At 42.2% G+C, this 22,552-nt stretch overlaps 1 protein-coding gene across 7 annotated transcripts in view; it reads right to left on the reverse strand.

The window, feature by feature from the left end:
• LOC135109831 (uncharacterized) overlaps positions 1-22,552 on the reverse strand; it is a 264,130-nt gene that overhangs the window by 164,522 nt on the left and 77,056 nt on the right. Inside the window, exons 1-2 of one of the 7 annotated variants that reach the window (XM_064021553.1) lie at positions 8,016-8,103; positions 4,002-4,408 (exon numbers count right to left, since the gene is read on the reverse strand). The exons of 5 other annotated variants lie outside the window; for them this stretch is intronic. In XM_064021553.1, coding sequence (XP_063877623.1) covers positions 4,002-4,054 — 53 coding nt within the window. In that variant the 5' untranslated portion in view covers positions 4,055-4,408; positions 8,016-8,103. Of the gene's footprint in view, positions 1-4,001; positions 4,409-7,971; positions 8,104-22,552 lie in introns of those variants that run through there. One more of the 7 variants, XM_064021552.1, reaches the window with a different exon arrangement.

Genomic DNA, 22,552 nt, shown 5'->3' on the forward strand with positions numbered 1-22,552 from the left:
CACCTCAACAACAACAAAATCTGATGAATATTGTACGAATCGTTCTAGCTTTAAATTCCACACACACACACACACACACACACACACACACACACACACACACACACACACACACACACACACACACACACACACACACACACACACACAAGGGTTACGGGTAATAATCACGTCAAATCCACAGGTGTGATCCACTCATCCACTCACGACACGCAGCGCAAAAGTTATCCACGTGTGAATTCCTAACGCAGTCAATATCCACATATAAAATAAACAAAAAATATTCAAACAAGAACTAGTTTTAACACACACACACACACACACACACACACACACACACACACACACACACACACACACACACACACACACACACACACACACATACACGTTTCTAGTTTCAGCCTGTCTTGTCTGTCAGTTTGCCTTATTCTCTCTCTCTCTCTCTCTCTCTCTCTCTCTCTCTCTCTCTCTCTCTCTCTCTCTCTGGTAGCCACACTTCACATTCTCACACATGATAACAATGAACCATCCTCCTCCTCTTCTTCCTCCTCCTCCTTCCTTTCTTCCTTGTCTACCTCTGGTTCCCTCTCCTTCTCCTCCGAATCGGCCTAATATCGGGAAGTAAGGTCAGACTTAAAGACGCCCTGGCATCTCACATAGGTCAAGTCGGGCTTGCTATGCTGACCCAGAATAAAATGTTGTGTTAACACTCTGGGAAGGTTCAGTAAATGGATCAGTCAAAATAGTAAATACATAATACAAGTTCATTAAAAAGCAATATTAAAGGGATGAAATGGAAAATATAAATAATAAAGATTGAAACTAAAATGTACATTCAAGAAGGTACATGAAGTGTATTAACTAAGTAAATACAAGGCACTTAAAAAAAAAATAAGAAAATAAAATTAAAAACAAGAAAAAATATGCAATGAATAAAGAAGAAGAAAAAAAAAGACAAAACTATTTTCTTGTCTTTTCTTAACTGAGTTCCTGTTCCTGTGTTCAATTCCTCGTTTGTTTCCTTCATTTTAATTTATTTCACTTATTTTCTGTCGTGATTTGTGGCAGATCAAATAATGAATGAACAATAAAAGTAAAGAAACAAGATTAAAATAAAAAGAAAATCGAACAAGATACAAGCAGAATAAAATTAAAAGAATAAATAAATTCAAACCAGGTACACAAAATACAATAATATTCATACCGGAGGCGAAATAATGAATGCATGAATAAACAAAAAAATAGAAAAAAATAGCCACGAAAAACACGCAACAGACACGTCGTAAAAAGAGAGAGAGAGAGAGAGAGAGAGAGAGAGAGAGAGAGAGAGAGAGAGAGAGAGAGAGAGAGAGAGAGAGAGAGAGAGAGAGAGAGGCAGGACAGTTCCGAGCCAAAAATATTCGTAGTTTGTCGAGACCATCAAATTCAGGATGTGAACTCTTTTTTTATGTTATTATTATTATGATTATTTTTCCAACATTTCCCTAGAATATCACTGGCGGCGAGCGATTAATTGAGGCGTGGACAAGACCATCCTCCTGACAGTCAATATAATAAACACACAAAACACACACACACACACACACACACACACACACACACACACACACGGAACAGAAAATCACACACACAAAAAAACAAAAAAACAATGCAATAAAAACTAAACGCACTACCGTTATGTGAACTCTTAAAGCTGCCAAAACATTCTGTACTACACATGCGAACGAAAAGAGAGGGAGCGAGGAAAAAAAAAAACGAAAGTGAAAAAAAACGAGTACCCAAATTCTCACCAACTCTAGCCGAAAAAAAAAAGAGGAAGAGAAAAGCGTATAGGAGAGAGAGAGAGAGAGAGAGAGAGAGAGAGAGAGAGAGAGAGAGAGAGAGAGAGAGAGAGAGAGAGAGAGAGAGAGAGAGAGAGAGAGAGAGAGACTGACTTAATGCACACCTTTTCACCCACTCCATTTACTTATTAATATACAAATGCACATCTTGCCTTAATCCTTTCGTTTCCCACAAGATCTTGAAGAGAGAAGGGGATTAAATGGCTTTTTTCCTTTAACATATTAAGGAGAGAAGGGAGAATTAAAGAACAAAAGGAGTTTAGCACGTTTAGTTTCAGATTAACTTAATTTCATTCACCAAAACAACAGAAGGAAAGAGTCTATTTTTTTTTAACATGTCACTGAAAGAAGGAACGTTAAATACACACAAAAAGAAAAAATATATATATAAGTTAGCTAATTTAAAACCGGAATGACTGACTAACTCATTTTTATTCACCACACCAACGGGATCCTATAAAACTGAGGATGCAAAATATACAACACACTATAGGATAATTGTTAAGAGCCAGAGGGGAGAGGCAGGCACGTGTGATGCGGGTCCTGGCGGCTTTAGGTTCTTATAATGCTGTAGGATCTTCAGCTTACGGGCTCGGTCTCCTCTCGGTCCCGCTGGTCTATCTAATCCCATTCCAAAATCTTATACACCTTCAGATTCCCCTCCTATTGGGTTTTGTAAGCTTTTCCCCTCTTCCTCCAACTTCTGCTTTTCTTATTTATCCTGTTCCTAATTTTTTTTCTTCTTTTTCTCTTTCGTTTTCTTTCTTTCTTTCTTCTTCTCCTCCTCCTCGTCCTTCTTTATTTCTGGTATTTTCTTAATTTTCTTGGTAAACTTTTCCTTCTAATTTCTTCGTCTTAAAATTGCTACGCTTTACGTGCTTCTCCTTTTACTTTTCGTTTCTGATTGGATTGGTTTCATCTCTCTCTCTCTCTCTCTCTCTCTCTCTCTCTCTCTCTCTCTGTTTATCCTTTCCCTATTCCCTTATTTCTAATTTCATGGTGTTGAGTCTTATCATCAGCGTTCCTTCTCTTTCCCTTCGTTTTCCTTCACTTACATTTGCATTAATTTTCCCTCCATGTTTTCCTTCCCTTTCCTCTTCCCCTCCGCCTTATATCCTCAAAAGAGGATACATAAATTTCTTATTTACTTAGCATTAGAGCACCATTTACGAGAGAGAGAGAGAGAGAGAGAGAGAGAGAGAGAGAGAGAGAGAGAGAGAGAGAGAGAGAGAGAGAGAGAGAGAGAGAGAGAGAGAGAGAGAGAGAGAGAGAGAGAGAGAGAGAGAGAGAGTTATATCCTACTCCTTTCCCTTCTTTTTCATGTCCCTTTCCGTCTTCTCATTTCTTCATCCGCCGAGCTCTTTTTCCTTCTTTCGCCCCTTCCTCCTCCCTCCTCCTCCCCCCGGCGCCTGTAAAACGGTCACAAACACGCCGACCCAAAACCTCGTAAAGAAAATAGTGCAGACTGCCTTTTAGGACCACGGAAAAGAAAACGAGATAAAAGTGGGGGTAAAAAAAAAAAAAATTTTGCGATCACTTGAGGGGGAAAAGAAAAGTGAATCGCTGGGTGACAAAAACAATAATAAATGAAACAAAAATAACGATGCAGGTAATTAGATCTAATAATTATAAAAAAATAACAATAGAGGTAATTAAATAGATCAAATAAGGTAATTACCTAACTAATGGCTTCCACAGGTGAGGGACAGGTAAGGTACGACATTAATTACAGACAAAACACCGCTAATTGCACACCTGAGCGGCCATTACGCACCTGTGAACGACCCCCGTCAGCTGCCCACCTTCAGGAGTTCCTTCCGATTAGGCCTAGCAGCGCCCCCTCCTCCATCTCGCGCCCAATTAAGAATGTAATTTACTCATTCCAGTGACACCCACGGCAAGTAAGCTAATAATGTACACCTGGGATTCTCTCTCTCTCTCTCTCTCTCTCTCTCTCTCTCTCTCTCTCTCTCTCTCTCTCTCTCTCTCTCTCTCTCTCTCTCTCTCAAAGTTGGGTATCACTAATTAGAATGGTCACGCCTGACTTCTACGTAACTTGGAGCTCACGCAAACATACACACACACACACACACACACACACACACACACACACACACACACACACACACACACACACACACACACACACACACTTACATTTTCGAATGCGTGGACCTCTTGAGAGTGAAGAAACTTTTTAGTGAGCTCATCTTGATTACCCTTGAAGACACTCCCGCTTCTCACTCACAAAGCATCATCATCCTCTTCCTCCTTCTCCTCCTCCTCTTCCTTTTCACCATATTACTTCACGAACTGTAGCCATGATCCCTGCTTTGTTATCCTCCTTCCCTTACTCCCGTTTTCTTTCACAAACTCAACGTAGTTTGTCACGCGCACTCAATTTTTGTCACAAACGCAAGACGTCAAGAGGATCAAACTCAAAGTCGAGCAGCAGTTTGAGATGAAGGAAGGACTCTCACCGCTCACTTCACTCTCTCTCTCCTCTCCCTCTCCGAGAAGGTAAAGGACAGAACCCTCGGCATCACAGCCTCTAATATCTAAACCTGAGAAATAAAGGGAAAAGTGCAATATGATTTCGTGTTTTCTCCCTGAGCATCAAAAGGAGAGAATACGTGCAAGGCTGTCTTCAAAACCTCCAGGCATTTCCAGTGGCATCGCTCAAAGAACAAAATAAGATCAACACCCTGAACCTGTTTTTGAATAAGGAGGCGAAAAAACAACAATCTTTAGTTTTCTTTTCCTTTTCCTTTTTTTTTTTTTTTTTAGCCTGAAGAAGAAAGAACAAGTGCAGATTTTTCACCTCCAGAGCCTCCACAAATTTTCAGCGGCATCTCTCACAAAGAACAAACAGAAATCACTTTGAATATATTTTGAATTGACTGATGGGGCGAAAAATACAGCCATCTTTAGTATTTTCAATCACTCTCATATCAAAGAGGGGACAACTCGACCAGGCGCTGTAAAGAATGTTATTACCTTTTAGCATCGAACTTCAAATAGAAGAGTGATAAAGAAAGATGAAAAAAGAAAAAAAAAAAACCTGATAGCAAGAGATATTTCTTTTCTTTGTCTCAGAAAGTAAGAAATGAAAAATAGAAATAAAGAAACTCAAAAACCCTTCAAATTTACTGTCTCTCTCTCTCTCTCTCTCTCTCTCTCTCTCTCTCTCTCTCTCTCTCTCTCTCTCTCTCTCTCTCTCTCTCGTATAAAAGAATGAAACAGCTAAACCGTAATCTAGAAATTTTGCTGCATTTCGCCGAATGAGGAATAAAGGAGCGGAAAATAACAACCTCAAATTCTCAGTGGCTCTCTTCTTTACAACAGAGAGAGGCGGAGGCAAGAGGAAGGAGAGAAAAGTGAAAGAGAAGGAAAGGGAGAAGAAAAGTTAAGAGAAAGAGAGGAAGAGAGAGAAAAAAGAGCAATTCCCTGATGTTGGGCCGCCTGGTGTCTCTTCTCCCCTCCTCTCCCTTCCTCTCCCTTCCTCTCTCTTTCATGTGATATATTTTCCAGCACATTAATGTCGTCTCTTAATGAGGAAACACGGGTCACTGCACTCGTTGTCAGCTGATCCCTCATCACTACCTAACGCCTCGCTCACCCTTTTTTCTGTCTCTTCCTTTATTCTCTTTGTTCTCTCCTTCTACTGCTTTCTGTCTGCCTATATACCATTGTTACTTTTTTTTGTTTGTTTCTTTATTACCTTTCTGTTCTCTTATTTCATTGTTTTCTATCTTCCATATATGTATCCTATTGGCGTTCCTTTACTCTCTCTCTCTCTCTCTCTCTCTCTCTTTCTCTCTCTCTCTCTCTGTTTCTTTTCTATAATTTTCCTTTCTTTAATTTCCTTTGTATTTCTCTTTCTCTTTCCCTTTATTTCCTTTCCTATCCACAAACCTATTCGTTTCGTTTAGTCTTTCTCTCTCTCTCTCTCTCTCTCTCTCTCTCTCTCTCTCTCTCTCTCTCTCTCTCTCTCTCTCTCTCTCTCTCTCCCCCATCCCTTCACTCACGCTCTCTTTCCCTCCCTTTTCTTCGTCCATCTAATCTCTTACTACCTCTCAACACTTCCCTTCCTTCCTCTCCCTTCCTTTCTCCTCTCCCTTTCCAGCCACTCTCACCCCTCACCCTCCAATTCCATTCTTTCGCCGTTCTTTTTCATCCCTCACTTCTCTGACATCCTCTTATTCCTCCCTCTCCCTCGCCTAGTTGCTCTCTCACTCGTCTGTCCCTCCATCACCTCTCTCTCTCTCTCTTTCTCACTCACTCCTCTCTTCCCTTCTCCTCACACTCATCAGAGCAGCAATTAATAAACTTTCCTCCTCATTACCTGCATCTCTTCCCTCACAGGTAAACTCACAGGTAAACTCACTAGCGTTGCTCACCTTTACGTTATTAATGGTAGAGAGGGTTGTGATTTGCTGTGTCATTTCGGTAGCAAGAGTAATGAAGGGACGAACAGTTGCTATGGATTTTCAGAACCATGATGGAGGGGGAAGGGAGAGATGCCTGGTGTTTTATGAAAGGAGTACAAGTAGTTATCCGGTAATAGCTGTGTTTATGAGGTCAGTAAAAGCACGAGTGTAAAGTATTTAAATGTGTTTATGTAAATGTCACTCCTGTGTATTTCCTGCTGGATGCAACTTTATGTTAATTTACGATGTGTGTTGGGGGAAAAAAAGGAATTACTGGATGCGTATTGAAAATCAGGGGACGGTATGAAAAAAAATCCAGGAAATTTATGGACTAACACGTGCGGCAATGTACGGTAATTAAAAGCACTAAAAAGTCATTTAAAGCAAAGCGAATTACATGCCTACACCAGTTCACTCATCACACGTCATCACCAGAACGACTCACATAACACTAACCGTAAATCGTCACCACCATTACGCGGCCATCACGCATCATCACCCTCATCATCACCCTGGTTGTGCTTGTTCATCACCATCACCACCAGAATTACTATCACTTTTATTGTATAAATTTGTATTACAACTATTAGAACTTGCTACTACTATTGCTATTACTGTTATTATTACTACTACTACTATTACTACTTGTCATCCCTGTTTTCCTCGTCCTACCATTACTAATAAAGCAGCGACAATAACTACCATTACTACTACCATTACTGACACTATTATCACTTCAATTACACAATATTGCCAGTACCATTTCGTCCTCGTCCTATTACTACCATAATTACTACTACTTCTACTACAACCACCACCACCACCACCACCACCACCACCACCACTACCGTCACCACCTCAACCAGGAGCCTATGTTTGAAACAGATCACAGCTTTAATCTGGAACTGTGACTACTTTGAGGGGGGGGGAGAGGGTTGAGAAGAAAGATTAAAGATGAACTGCGCTGCTACTCCTTCACTTCACTTACAATCCAGTACACACACACACACACACACACACACACACACACACACACACACACACACACACACACACACACACACACACAATAATACTCTGTGTGTGTTGGGTGGTTGCAATTTAAGCACCAAAGTGGACCACAAAGGTAGAAAAACAAGACTAAAAAATAAAAAAAAAGGGTGGAGGTTCAAAATACACAAGAATTTCTAGTTACGTTCGAAAAGACGAGAAGAGTAAAGGGAACTGTAAGGAAGGAGGAAGAGGAGAATGAGGAGAAGGAAGAGGAAGAGAAGAAAGGGGAGGGGGCTGAGGTGATCACTGTGGTCTTTTTGTTATTGTTATTTTCTTGTTCAAGCGTTTTTCTACATCAGTGGCACTGGCGGAGGAGTTGGAGAGGGAGGAGGAGGAACGTGAAGAAAAGGAAAGCAAAGAAGAAAAAAAAAGGTGGTGGTGCAAGAGGGGACCAAAGACAAGTTGCACCAGGAAAATGAAAAAAAGAAAACGGAAATTGCGTGGAAACTTAAATAAACAGACGCTAAGAAACCTTTAACACCACCACAACCACCATCACAACCACCATCACCACAAACACTACTAACGATAACATCACCACCAAAAACCACACAGACGCAAATTTTCCCTCCTTTTTTCCTCAATTTTTCTTTAACCACACCACAAAAAAAAGAAAAAAAAAAGATAAACACAAAACACTTCACAAATCACTAATTAATCACACGCCACTTGAAATGATCTTTATCACGATTTTTCCTGACGCAGACGAAGCCACGCGGGGAGGAAAGGGGCTTGAGGCGACGCAACGTGGCACTGTGCCCTTCGCCTGCCCGAGGTACACTGTCTGGCATCCCTCACGCTGGCAGGCACTGGGCTAAGCAGAGAGGGAGAGGAGGGGGAGGAGGGAGAGAACAAGGGAGCGAGGGTGAGGCGTGTTCAGGCTGGTGTATTAGGAGAAAGAATCACAGCACGAGGGGGAGGAGGAGGAGGAGGAGGAGGAGGAAAGGGGGGTTGGTGTAAATGAGGGGATAATGTGAGGGGAGAAGACGTGAGGGTGCACAAGCGCGAGGGGAGGGAAGAGTGAGGGCGCCATGAGAGGACAGAGGATGAAGATGAGGCACGCCACAATCTCTCTCTCTCTCTCTCTCTCTCTCTCTCTCTCTCTCTCTCTCTCTCTCTCTCTCTCTCTCTCTCTCTCTCTCTCTCTCCTTTCATGGAGATATTTTCGCATCGCTGTTCACTTAAATGTGTGCAGGAACGCAGCAACTTCCTTTCTTCTCAAGTATTTCCTCTCTCTCTCTCTCTCTCTCTCTCTCTCTCTCTCTCTCTCTCTCTCTCTCTCTCTCTCTCTCTCTCTCTCTCTCTCTCTCTCTCTCTCTCTCTCTCTCTCTCTCTCTCTCTCTCTCTCTCTCTCTTGTCTACACCTGTCCCATTTCATCACGCGCGCTGACGCTACCAGCAAATGAGAGAGAGAGAGAGAGAGAGAGAGAGAGAGAGAGAGAGAGAGAGAGAGAGAGAGAGAGAGAGAGAGAGAGACGCTGAAAACATGAAACTGTTTTGCATGTCCTACTGATAAATTAAATTAAATCTTGCTCCCTCGCTTTAACCTTGTAATTACGCTGCCCGGAGACGACATATTAGAGGAGGAGGAGGAGGAGGAGGAGGAGGAGGAGGAGGAGGAGGAGGAGGAGGAAGGGAGAGATATCACAGGTGGGCAAGTGTTACCTGGCTAAATATACAATCATGAGAAGCGTTAGTACCACCGTGTGCGAATCTCTCTCTCTCTCTCTCTCTCTCTCTCTCTCTCTCTCTCTCTCTCTCTCTCTCTCTCTCTCTCTCTCTCTCTCTGTCCCCGAATGGCCTTTTTATCTCTTTTTCATCTCATTACCTTTTAACGAGTAACTTTCAATTGTTTAATATTGCTTCCTCCTTTACTGTACTTCCCTACATCCCTCCTGTGCTCTACTTTCCTCCCTCCTCCTCCTCCTCCTCCTCCTCCTCCTTCTCCTCCACCTGCTCCGCGATGGGAAAACAAACGTTGCGCCAAAGAAAACACAGTAATAAGTGAAGAAACGTTGCTTCACACTAAAACGTTTTTTTCCCCCCGTCTCTTGTTTACAGTATCCTCGCCTCCTCTGTTTCTTGCTCTCTGTCTTTCACTCTTGCTTTCATTTCATTCCGACACACTTCTGTACTCGAGTGATTCAAAGGACTTCGCGCTGCCACTTTAATATCTTCTCTTTGCTTCGAGTCAAGGGTATACTGTTGAATATATGCAGAGGAAAATATTACTTTTTTTTTTTTATGTCCACGCATCTTGCAATTTCCACTCTTCTCCTTCTCCTGCATCTCTTCCACTTACTTTTCCTCCTCGTGTTTCTTCTGCTCCACCTCCTTTTCCTCCTCCTTCTTACCTCGAGGGAGAAGCAGCACTTGAGAATTACGAGGAACGTGGGTCACCTGATTCCCTTTGTGCTGTGTGTGTGTGTGTGTGTGTGTGTGTGTGTGTGTGTGTGTGTGTGTGTGTGTGTGTGTGTGTGTGTGTGTGTGATAAGAGTGGTGTTGTGAGGAAGACAAGAACGAAGGAAGGAGATAAACGACATAGAAGAAATGAATAAAAGAATACGGAATAAAACTCGGTGGCAACACAAAGACAGAAACGAAGACACACGTTCTCCCTTTCAAGGAAAAAAAAAAGGAAAATAAAATAAAAACACTTGCAAGGCACCGAAGACAAGGATAATTTTTCACAAGCAATCAGTTTTTCTCTTTTTTTTTCAAGGAAGACGTTCAAGATATTTTTATTCTCACTTTCCGAGGCGGCTATCATGAAAAGTCAAAAATTTTCTGCTCCAATATAGATTTTCGATGACACCTGCTTGCCCTCCTCCCGGGGTTCCCACCTGTCCCAGGAAATTAACTTCTGAAACCCAATTGTCAGGTGTAGCGGCTTACCTGTGCACTCTCTCTCTCTCTCTCTCTCTCTCTCTCTCTCTCTCTCTCTCTCTCTCTCTCTCTCTCTCTCTCTCTCTCTCTCTCTCTGCCGTCTTGTTTCTCGTGCTTCTTTAGTTGTACGTATCTCTCTCTCTCTCTCTCTCTCTCTCTCTCTCTCTCTCTCTCTCTCTCTCTCTCTCTCTCTCTCTCTCTCTCTCTCTCTCTGCCGTCTTGTTTCTCGTGCTTCTTTAGTTGTACGTATTCTCTCTCTCTCTCTCTCTCTCTCTCTCTCTCTCTCTCTCTCTCTCTCTCTCTCTCTCTCTCTCTCTCTGTTTTTGTACCTGACACTACCTTGTTTTCCTCTGTTCCTGCTCTCCCCTTCTCTCTCCCCCTCTATTTTTTTCCTCCAAGCTCTTCCTCTCCTTCTCCCCAGTTTCCTGTTCTTTTCTTCCTTTCTTTCCTTCTTGAATTCTCCACCCTGACTCTATTACCTTCAGGCGGTTTTTTTTTTTATTTTATCCTTTATTTCTCCATTTCTTCTCTTTCTCTCTTTCTCCTCCTTTTCCTCCTTTTAGTCTTCCAGCAGTAAATCATTTCGCTTCTTCCTACAGAGTTTGTTTTTTTTTGTTTATGTTCTTTTAATTAACTTTTCCGCCTAGTTTTGTCTTGTTCTATTTTCAGTCACTCCTCTCTCTTCTCTTCTCTTCTCTAGAATTTCCAGGTATTTGTTTTCCTCTTCTTCCTTCTTAAAAAACTAGACATTTATGTTTTACTGTTTTTTCTCCTACAAGTGTTTACTCTCTCTCTCTCTCTCTCTCTCTCTCTCTCTCTCTCTCTCTCTCTCTCTCTCTCTCTCTCTCTCTCTCTCTCTCTCTTTCTCCTTCCCCCTCAGCATCAGCACTTTTCCCTCTTTTAACTGTATTTATCACACCTTTATCGGCTCCTCCATTTCCTCTTTTATCACGTTCTATCTTTATACCTCACTATATTTTCTACTCCTTTGTCTCTCTCTCTCTCTCTCTCTCTCTCTCTCTCTCTCTCTCTCTCTCTCTCTCTCTCTCTCTCTCTCTCTCTCTCTGTCAGCAGACGTGGCAGCGCTGCAATCCTTACCTAAAGCTGTAGGTGTGGCAACGTTGCAATATTTATTCGTAATCAGGAGCTGTAATGTCATTAAATTTCAGTTCAGTTCAACCCTTTCCTTTTTTAATTAGCGGTAATTTGATTGAATTATTATCGATGATCTATACGCCTATTGTTTGAGGCAGAGTTTGATTACTCTCTCTCTCTCTCTCTCTCTCTCTCTCTCTCTCTCTCTCTCTCTCTCTCTCTCTCTCTCTCTCTCTCTCTCTCTCTCTCATTTCTTTGTCTTAACTTCTATTTCTTTTCTCGTCTCCTTTTTTTTCTGGTTAATCTTCGTTTCTTTTTTAATTTCTTTCCTTACGTTTCTATTGTTTAATTTTCTACAGTTCATTTTCTTTAATTAATCCGTCCCTCCTTTTATTCACGGCCAATATGAAATGATGTGACTCTCTCTCTCTTTCTCTTTCTCTCTCTGTGTATGCATGTGTGTGTGTGTGTGTGCCTGACTCTAACTGCCTTCATGTCTATTCCCGTATGAGTGTCAGTATAAATGCCTGTCTTTGTGTCTGTCTGTCTGTCTGTCTGTCTGTCTGTCTGTCTATCTGTCTGTCTGTCTGTCTGTCTGTACCACTGCACACATCAGTCATATGAATAAGCTGTATATATATTGCTGTCTCACTTGCTTACTATCATGTCACTGTCAACTCTTCGAACCGTCACCTGTAATTCGTCACCTTCATTTCATCTGATCCACTTCGTTACTGGAATCCGTTTTGCGTTTTCAATCTCCCTCTTCTAACTATTTCAATACCTCCATTTTTCTCTCCCTCTCTCACTTTCACTCCCTCTTTCTACCATCCTTCCTCCTATGCAGCTAAATGTCCTGTGTCTACCCTACTCCTCCTCCTCCTCCTCCTCCTCCTCCTCCTCCTCCTCCTCCTCCTCCTCCTCCTCCTCCTCGTCTTCGTCCTCCATTCCACCAGATTACGAGGAAAATAGGAGAAAATTGTGCGGTGCAATGTGGAGGAGTGGGGGAGGTGGAGGCGCCATATTGTCACTCCAAAGTAATTTTCACTGAAGCCTCTTTACTTTTTTTCCTCCCCCATTCTCTCTCTCTCTCTCTCTCTCTCTCTCTCTCTCTCTCTCTCTCTCTCTCTCTCTCTCTCTGCTTTACTTCATCTTCCTTTTTCTTCTCTTTTTCTATTATCTTCTTTCTTTTGTGTTTTTTTTTAGGTTTATTTATTTTTTTGGTTGTTAATTTTCTTTAAATCCTACTTCATATTTTCTCTAATTTACTACATTTAATTACACAATTATTCCTTTATTATCTGCATTTGTAAGTGACGTAATTTCTCTCTCTCTCTCTCTCTCTCTCTCTCTCTCTCTCTCTCTCTCTCTCTCTCTCTCTCTCTCTGCTCAGACGAGTAAGAGAGGAAAGGAAAATGTAACAGTTATACACAGATGAAAAAAAAAAGAAATAAAAAGGAGACAAGAGATAGATGAATTGAAAGGAAGAAAGCCAGGAAAAAAATGAAAAGTGAATGGTATACGATAAAAAAAATGAGTAAAAAAGGGAGGGAAATAAGAATGAGAACCAATACCAAGAAAATGGAAAAAAAGTTCAGTGGGTGAATAAAGGGAGGAAAGAAAGGATGGAAAAAATCAAAGAGGGAGAGGATATGTGAGAAAAGGAAAATAGTTTAGGAGGAGGAGGAGGAGGAGGAGGAAAAAAGATTAGAGGAAACTCTAGACGCATGAGAGAGAGAGAGAGAGAGAGAGAGAGAGAGAGAGAGAGAGAGAGAGAGAGAGAGAGAGAGAGAGAGAGAGAGAGAGAGAGAGAGAGAGAGATAATATATATCTTTATGAGGATGAATGACGTAATAAAGTAAATTGGCCTTAAGAAAATTGCAGGCTGTTTTTTTTTTTTTGCGAAAGAAGAAAAAGGAAGAAAAGGAAGAAAAAAATAATAGGCAAGAAGCAGGAAAGAAAAAAAAGGCAACACAGACATCTTGGATCAGAGAGAGAGAGAGAGAGAGAGAGAGAGAGAGAGAGAGAGAGAGAGAGAGAGAGAGAGAGAGAGAGAGAGAGAGAGAGAGAGAGAGAGAGAGAGGAGGTTTACATTACCTCTTACTGATGTAATTGTCCTGTTTCCCTCCTTCAGGTCCTCTCCTTCAGACTCTCTCCCCTCCCTCTCCCTCTCCCTCTGCCCTCTCTCTCCTCTCCCGGACCTCTCCCAGTCCCACTCACCTTGGCAGAAACTCGCCAGAATCCAGAATTTCACGTGAATTAGAGAGAGAGAGAGAGAGAGAGAGAGAGAGAGAGAGAGAGAGAGAGAGAGAGAGAGAGAGAGAGAGAGAGAGAGAGAGAGAGAGAGAGAGAGAGTAATTTATTCCCACCACATCCTCACTACATTTATGCTTCCCTCTCCCCTCTTCCCTCCCTCACCCCTATCCCTCCCCTTCCACACATTCCCCTTACAGTTAACGCAAGAGAGAGAGAGAGAGAGAGAGAGAGAGAGAGAGAGAGAGAGAGAGAGAGAGAGAGAGAGAGAGAGAGAGAGAGAGAGAGAGAGAGAGAGAGAGAGAGAGAGAGAGAGAGAGAGAGAGAGAGAGAGAGAGAGAGAGAGAGAGAGAGAGAGGAAGATGATGGGAGAAGGAGAATATGTGGCAGAGTAGAGGAGAGAGAAAAGCAGGTTAGGAGAGGGAGGGAGAGAGAGGGAGAGGGAGAGGGAGATATCTTGAACGGTATGACCTTAGTTTATGAGGAGATGAGAATCGCTGAGGGGAGGGAGAAGGGAGAGAGGAGAGGTGAGAGGAGAGGGAGAGGTCTTGACACACATTGGAGGTTGGGATAAGGTGTAAAGAGTGAGGGCTGCGGTGAGTGAGCGAAAGGGGAGAAGAGAAAGACGAAAGGGGAGAGGAGAAAGAGAAGAGGTGAGCATCTATTTGATATTTTGGTTCCTTTTTAAAAATTCAAGTTTCAATTTTTATATTACACAGAACGTAACATTGAATACTGCACGGCCATTCATCAACACACACACACACACACGCACGCACACACATACACACACACACAGCTGGGAGGAAATAAATAACTCGAAAGTATTTAAATGAAAAATTCACTGTGAGGAAAATGACAAAATAAACATTATTCATCAATATGCGCAACCATAACACAGCGCAATATCCCGCAGCGACAGTCATACATACATAAATATATACATACATATTCAACGTACATGGCAATACGTACACACAAGTACACATGACCGTCTCACATATTACGAAACATAAGCCTTTCATCCTTAACACACACACACACACACACACACACACATACGCACACACACAAACACGAATACATATACATGCAAATACTACAGACGCGTGGTGAGAGGAGAAAGGGAGAGAGAGAGAGAGGTGGACAGAAGGAGAGAGGGAGAAGAAAGGAGTGGGTACAATGAGTAAGGATGCTTTGCTCTCCCAGTACTCTCACCACTCTCATCTCTCCCATCACAGCATGACCCATAATACTCTTAAATTGTCCGTCTGTCTGTCTGTCTGTCTGTCTGTCTCTCTGTCTGTCTGTCTGTCTGTTTGTCTGCGTATGTGTCACTCGTTTTCCAGGGGTATCTTGCAAATTTAAGGAAAAGGAAAGGAAAACTATATTTAAAATGCATATAAACTGATAAATGTGAAAAAATAGGTCACATGAAAAAAAAAAAAGAAAATTGATCCAGTTAGGCAAAAAACAACTGCACAAAGTAAATTAATGAATGCTACTACTACTACTACTACGGACCAGCCGCTGCAAAGTTAATAGAACCCTTAACTTTGTACATTCAAATACAACATGGAATACAATAAACCAATAACATATACGGTACAGCGGAACAAGCAATTTCAGTTTCCCCCTCCTTGTATTCCAACCCTTTTATTATATGAAACATTTAAAGTATCAAACATTTATGTGTCACCTTTATTTTTTTTATTTCCTTTTTCTATCGAGCTGAATCCTAACTTTACCCCTACTGCTTTCTTTTAATCGTCTTTTTTTTCCTTCACAACTTTCTCTTATGCCTTCCTAATGCTTTTATTTATCCTTACAATCTTTAATTCCCTTTGAATCCTTCGAGATAAATCCTAACCTTACCTCTGCTTGACTCCTTTAATTATCTTTTTTTTTTTCCTTTATAACTCTCCCTTATCCCTTCCTGACCATATCTATCCTTACAACGCTTTGATTCCCTCTGTATCCTTTCCAGCTAAATCCTTACCTTATAATACTTGACTCCCTTAATCGTCCTTTTTCCTCAATCACTGCATTATCAACCACTTTATGCCTTATTTAAACAGCTTGGACACTACCATACCTACATTCCCAGTCCCTTATGCACTCCATACTTAACCACTCCTAATGTTAGCGCTATTTCTTTCCTTTAATCGTCTTCTTTCCTTCATAAGTCCAATCCTAACCATTTCACGCATGATTTAAACCCCTTGGACTCCACCATATCTACAGTTGCAGTTAATGCAGTCCACACTTAGCACATCCTACTCTCTTCCATATCCCTCCTTCCTGCTAGTCAACACCATTCCCTCTACTCCTCCTGCACCCTTCCCTGACCCTAACTCAATCCCCGATCTGAATATTTAAAAGGATCCAACCTCACAACTCACGCTACGGTTTATTATCACGGGTGGATTCTGATTCTCCTCCGCTTCAAGTTGATGTTGTTTTGGCTCATAAATCAGCCGGGGAGAGTCTATGGGATTCGCCTGCCCGCTTTGATTACATGTTTCCTTCATGTGTATGTTCTGAATTTGTTTTATTTTTTTTTCCTTCCGACATTATTTTATTTACTGAATATTCATGTCGTATGTACAGGGAGCGAAGCCTTATTTATTTTTCCTGCATGCATATTCAAAGTTTGTCCTTTTTTTTCGGTTTTAATAATTCCATAGAAAAATAATGGCTGGATTCAAAAGAGCTTATATTTTCACTTTTTTTCTTTTTATTCATTCATCTCTGGAACATATATTTTAGATACCAAGAAAGAAACAGTAAAATCTATACCACCACCACCACCACCACCCGTCTTCTCTGCCTCACCGGTTCCCTTCTCTCTTATTTCACCTGCCTGTCACCTCCCCGCACCTGTCTTTCCTCTGTCTATCAGGACCTCACCCCGTCATCCGCGACCCTTCGGCGACATCCCCCCTCGCTTTCTCCGTTGCGGCGTCTGGGTTACGTGGAAGAGAACAAAAAGGAGCAGGAGGAGGAGGAAAGGAGAGATACGAAGGAAAAGAAACAGGCACGGGAGGAGGAGGAGGAGGAGGAGGAGGAAATGCACTAGCAGCAAGAGAAGAATGAAAAGAGATGTAGCTGCAGAAAGTGGAGGAGGAGGAGCAGGAGGAGGAGGAGGAGGAGGAGGAGGAGGAAGAGGTGGTGGTGGTCAAGAAGGCAGGTCACATGCGGGGAATTTATCAGGCGGGTCACACACACAGCCTCCACAATGCTACAAGACGACCTTAGGGAATCTCTCAGTAGTTAACAGCCTCTCTCCTCTGACCCTTTTTTGCCTGTCTCATTACATTACGCTTGTCTGAGTCCTGCACAGTAAAACCACACTTCCACTGGGTCAACGAGGTATTCTTTCCATTGTATCCTGCTTCAGAATCTCCACTCATATTCGTCTCTCCCTTCCAGACTCGTCAGTAAAGCATCAGAGTTCTCAATATTCAATGCCACTTAATGTACCCAGGAACATTTCAACTCCAGGCATTTATTTCTTCTCTATTTTTGCCCTGGAAGTTTAGCTCTTGCTGGAACAACGTTTACCCTTGAGACACGACGCGCTCCACCACTTTCCAGACCCCACAAGTCCTTCGTTCCATGCTCCAGCGGTCTTCCATGCATTTAGTTCTCTGCTCTGTGTACAGTCTGGCAATCCTGTCTCTTCCTGCCCTTCTTCTCTCTTCCTTCTTTGCTTGCATTCTCCTCCTTCTCCCTTTCTTTCCCTTTTCCTCTTCGTCTCCATACTCCTTTTCCTCTTGCTCTTCCAGGTCTTCCTCTTCTTTCCCGCCACTTCCCTGCAACACTGTCTCTATTCGCTTCGTTACCTCTTATTCTATTCTCCTCCATCCCCTGCTGCCGTGCGAGACGTTTGCATTCTCTTTCTCTCTCTCTCTCTCTCTCTCTCTCTCTCTCTCTCTCTCTCTCTCATTTGCATGTGAAATTTTCTTACTTAAGAGTGTCTGCTATTTGCCTTCTTACATAAAACATTTCCCGCCTTGCCTCGAGTTACCAAACAACAAACTGACTTTGAAACGTAAAAAAAAAAAAAGAAAAAAAAAAGACAAATATCGTAGTTTATATGAAGGATGTTAAAGTTACTGGAATAATCATGCCATCATTTACACATTATTAAACGCTATTATCAACTGGGCATAAATTGAGACATTATATGGCTTAATTAATTGCTTAGAATGATTCTGGCGGCAATTATCGAACTTTAATCATAAAATAAACATATCAATAATTACCGACAAAACACCTTTTTGCACAACAATACCTGCGTGAATACACCGACACTCAATTTTACAAGCTATACATTATTCACAAATTATTTACATCCTTTGATAAATCACTGGTGTATTTGGGAGCATCATAACCTAACCTAACCTAACCTAACCTAACCTAACCTAACCTAACCTAACCTAACCTAACCTAACCTAACCTAACCAGAAGTATGTGAATGCCCGTCCAAATTTTTTTCACTCATTTCACAGTTTAATTTTTTTTTTCCATAAATGATTATTGCAGGTATTTATTTGATGCCGAGTTTCCCACCTGTGCTATTGTCTGAACACCTGCTACTCTCTCTCTCTCTCTCTCTCTCTCTCTCGCTATCACGGCCTCCATCCCCGTTTTTACCTTTCCAGCGGCGGTCCAGTCTCCGTGATAATTCAAACCCGCTGTCCCTTCCAGTCCCTTGAGTATTGGCGTGTTTTTGCCACACAAGGCATTCTGTTTTACTACCAGTGTGTGGCCGTGGTGGTGGTGGTGGTGGTGGTGGCGGGTATATTGTGGTAATGGTCATATTGGTGGTGTGAATGGTGGTTTGTGTTATTAGTGATGAGGAATGTTAGTACTGGTTGTGGTAATGGTAATGAATGTTAGTAGTGGTTGTGGTGGTGGTGGTGGTGATGGTAGTGATGACTGGGTATAATGGTGAAGGTAAATTGAATGTAGGATATTTATTACAAGTAAATAAGATAAGAGAGTAAGAAAAGGGTTGTAAGTAATTTAACAACGAAACTAGTGAATCTCTCTCTCTCTCTCTCTCTCTCTCTCTCTCTCTCTCTCTCTCTCTCTCTCTCTCTCTCTCTCTCTCTCTCTCTCCCTCTCAGTAATGGCACCCAATATTGAAAAGTGCAAAATTCCATTCAGCATTTTTCTTTCAACCAGTCGAAATACTACTACTGGGAGGCAGGAGCATTTTTTAACCAGCAGGGAGCATTTTAATGAGGCGTTTAACATTTACCAGCCGCGGATTGCAGAGAAGAGAGGGCGTTGGGTGCAATGTGGCTTTACTCCTGTGTATGTTTTTCTTCCCCCTCTGTCTCTCCCCAGCCAATAACTCCTCTTTTGACTTTGACCATAAATTCCCAACAGTTAATAATTGCACTTTTGTTTTATGGCTTAATTTCTCTTGGTTGACGAGTTTTAGCATAGGTGATGGATAGAACCTCTCTCTCCCTCTCACTCTCTATCTCTCTCTATCCCACTGACTCTCTCTCTCTCTCTCTCTCTCCGGAGTTTTACTAAAAAGGGCAAAACCATTTCACGATGTAAGAATGCAGAGTAAACCTTTCTTGCTCTCACCACAGCATTTCAAACACTTTTTTCCCTCTCCCTTCCACTACAGGAAAGAGGAAGGAAAGAGGAAGGGAGGGAAAGGAGGAGGAGGAAGAGGATGAGTGACCGTCTGACGAAAGAGGGAAGGAGTGAACAAGATGAGACCTAAAAGTGAAGCAGGAAGTGGACAAGGAGGAAAGGAGTGAAGGAAGAAAAAGGAGGGGAAGGAAAGGGACAAAGGAAGGAGGGAGAAGGAAGTAGGAAGGAATGGAGATCAAGGGAGGAGATGAATAGAGGGGAATTAAGGAAGGGGAGGCGATGTCTAAGGAAGTGAGAGAAGAGGAGTGGACACATCAGAGTAATGAAGAGAGAGAGAGAGAGAGAGAGAGAGAGAGAGAGAGAGAGAGAGAGAGAGAGAGAGAGAGAGAGAGAGAGAGAGAGAGAGAGAGAGAGAGAGAGAGAGAGAGAGAGAGAGAGAGAGAGAGAGAGAGGAAATAGGGAACATATGTGATAAATGAGACTTGTTGAATTCAGGGAAGTGTGAAAACAAGGGGAGAGAGAGAGAGAGAGAGAGAGAGAGAGAGAGAGAGAGAGAGAGAGAGAGAGAGAGAGAGAGAGAGAGAGAGAGAGAGAGAGAGAGAGAGAGAGAGAGAGAGAGAGAGAATTAATATGCAGACATTGAACAAAAGGACAATGAATGATGGAAAATATGTAAATTGAAAATGCGAGAGAAATGGAAACGAGGAAGAAGAGAAGATGAATATGAGAATGAATACGAGAGGAGGAATGAATGCAGGATGAAGCTCAATGAAGAAGTAACGTAAGGAGACAAGAATGTAAGAGTTATCTTATTAAAAACTGCTAAAAAAATGTTAAAAAAAGTAAAATATGAAAGCAAATAATAATGATAGCTACTAAATACGAAATAAAATAATGAACACAAATATGATCATTCTTGACTTTAAAGAAAATGGGAAGTGAGAGAAGGATATACAAATAGTAATTAATACCACACCAATCCACTTGTCTAACTCATACTTCTTAACAATCCACAACCCACATACCCTCATATATCTGCTTCCCCATGCCACACACACTCGCCAGCTCACCCATGCATCAGTGTACCCAGCCTGACACCCCAGCTCTCACCCTCGCCATCAGTGCCTCAGCCAAAACCAACCCAATCCACCAGAATACAGATAAATTTGATGCCTTGTTCCAAAAACACACCCTCTGAATTTTATTACCCATCCACTTTCCTTCTCTTTCACATTCCTCTTCCTTCCTCCTTCCCTGACCCAGACCAATACCCTTCATTCCCTTCCTTCTCCTCTGCCTTACTTCTTACTTCCCTTCCTTCGTCTGCCCCCTCTTGTTTTCCTTAGTTTCCCCCCTTTCCCATGAGAGAAAATGGGAGTACTTCTTCCATTTATCTTACCTCCTCCATCCTTCTCTCAAGCAATAAGAGCGACTGTCAAAGGAGACTTGAACGGGTGCGTCGACCTTGCTGGAAGACGGACAGTGGTGAAGGCTTTTCTATTCCCTCGTCGTGTTTTCTCTCTCTCTCTCTCTCTCTCTCTCTCTCTCTCTCTCTCTCTCTCTCTCTCTCTCTCTCTCTCTCTCTCTCTCTCTCTCTCTCTCTCTCTCTCTTCAGATTATTTTCCTTTATTTTCTTCCTTTTTTATCGCTATGATTTATTTCACATTGTCTGTCTTTAGTTTGCGCTCCCAAGTCGCTTTCATTTCTCTCTCTCTCTCTCTCTCTCTCTCTCTCTCTCTCTCTCTCTCTCTCTCTCTCTCTCTCTCTCTCTCTCTCTCTCTCTCTCTCTCTCTCTCTCTCTCAAACTTCCTCTAGTCCTTTGTTATATTCTTTTTTCCTTCGCAGCGTAAATGTTTCCTTCCTCTCCCTCCTGTGTTTCTCTCCAGTTCTGTTCGTCCCTCCTTCCATCCCTCCCTCCCTCCCTCCATCTAAAATTATACCTTCGTGTTTCTCTTTTCCTTCACCTCACTCTCACTCGACCGCTTTCTATTTTGGTTTCTCTGCTGTACAATTCTATCCCGTTCATCCCACCCTTGCTCTTTCCCTCAGCCTCATTCCTTGCGTGTATCATCTTTACCACGCATGGGTACACTCACACATTCTCATCGTGGGGGTTAATTCTGCCCACGCGGCCACTAATTCACTAAGCAAACACGGCGCCGAGCATTCCCGCATTCACGTTTACACAGACAAGTCACTACTGAGGCATGAGAGACAGGTATTTGGCGAGACATGCACCTTTAATTAACGTTTACATACCTGTCTATGTAACGAGAATAATTGGGAATGTATTTATTTCGATATACATGGGAATACCGTAACCGGAATAATAGGAAGTGCATTTTTTTTTATCATATATATTGAAATATTAGGTTACCTGTCACTCAGTCCTACCTGGTCATCACTATGAAGCACCTGGGATTTTGCACTCGTGTCTTGTTTTCCGTTCCTACACCTGCACCATGCGCGTATCGTTACAATGGGAAGCTGCGACGCAATATTTATACAAGAGACCGTCGAAACGGAAGCCATTATGACGCTACCGAGAAAAAAAATGCAACACAAGCGCAGAGGTAAAAATTATCATGCCGTTCCAGTGATATATATATATGTTTTTTTTTTTGTGTATAGCATGAAACCCTTTGAGAGCGAGAGCGAGAGCGAGAGCGAGAGAGAGAGAGAGAGAGAGAGAGAGAGAGAGAGAGAGAGAGAGAGAGAGAGAGAGAGAGTGTTAGTTTGTGTGAGTATATAGCGTACATTATAAGCTGCAAAGTGAGGAATATGAGTTACATTAGCCTATCTGCGCGGCGCCTCGTGGGAAATATTTCGTATCTGTCCCCGAGGAGCGATATGTTACCGGGGCGAGTGATGAAGAACCGGGAGATGACAGCGATGGAGTGAGCACTGGTAGTAATGGAGGAGGAGTTGTTGTTGGTGGTGGTGGTGGTTGTCGTGGTAGTAGTAGTAGAAGTAGTAGTAGTAATAGTTATTTTCACATACAACAATTAAACACACACACACACACACACACACACACACACACACACACACACACACACACACACACACACACACACACACACACACACACCACTGAAAAACAACCACTATCATCTGGAAAAATAATCACAATAAACAAAAATATTCACATTCACTGATAACAGAGAGAGAGAGAGAGAGAGAGAGAGAGAGAGAGAGAGAGAGAGAGAGAGAGAGAGAGAGAGAGAGAGAGAGAGAGAGAGAGAGAGAGAGAGAGAGAGAGAGAGAGAGAGAGAGAGAGAGAGAGAGAGAGAGAGAGAGAGAAACCCCCCCAAAAAAAAAACTTCACCAATCACTTTTTCCCTGGCTCACTTTTCAATCACTCACAAG

The sequence above is a fragment of the Scylla paramamosain genome, chromosome 19, assembly GCF_035594125.1.
Source record: "Scylla paramamosain isolate STU-SP2022 chromosome 19, ASM3559412v1, whole genome shotgun sequence".
NCBI lineage: Eukaryota > Metazoa > Arthropoda > Malacostraca > Decapoda > Portunidae > Scylla > Scylla paramamosain.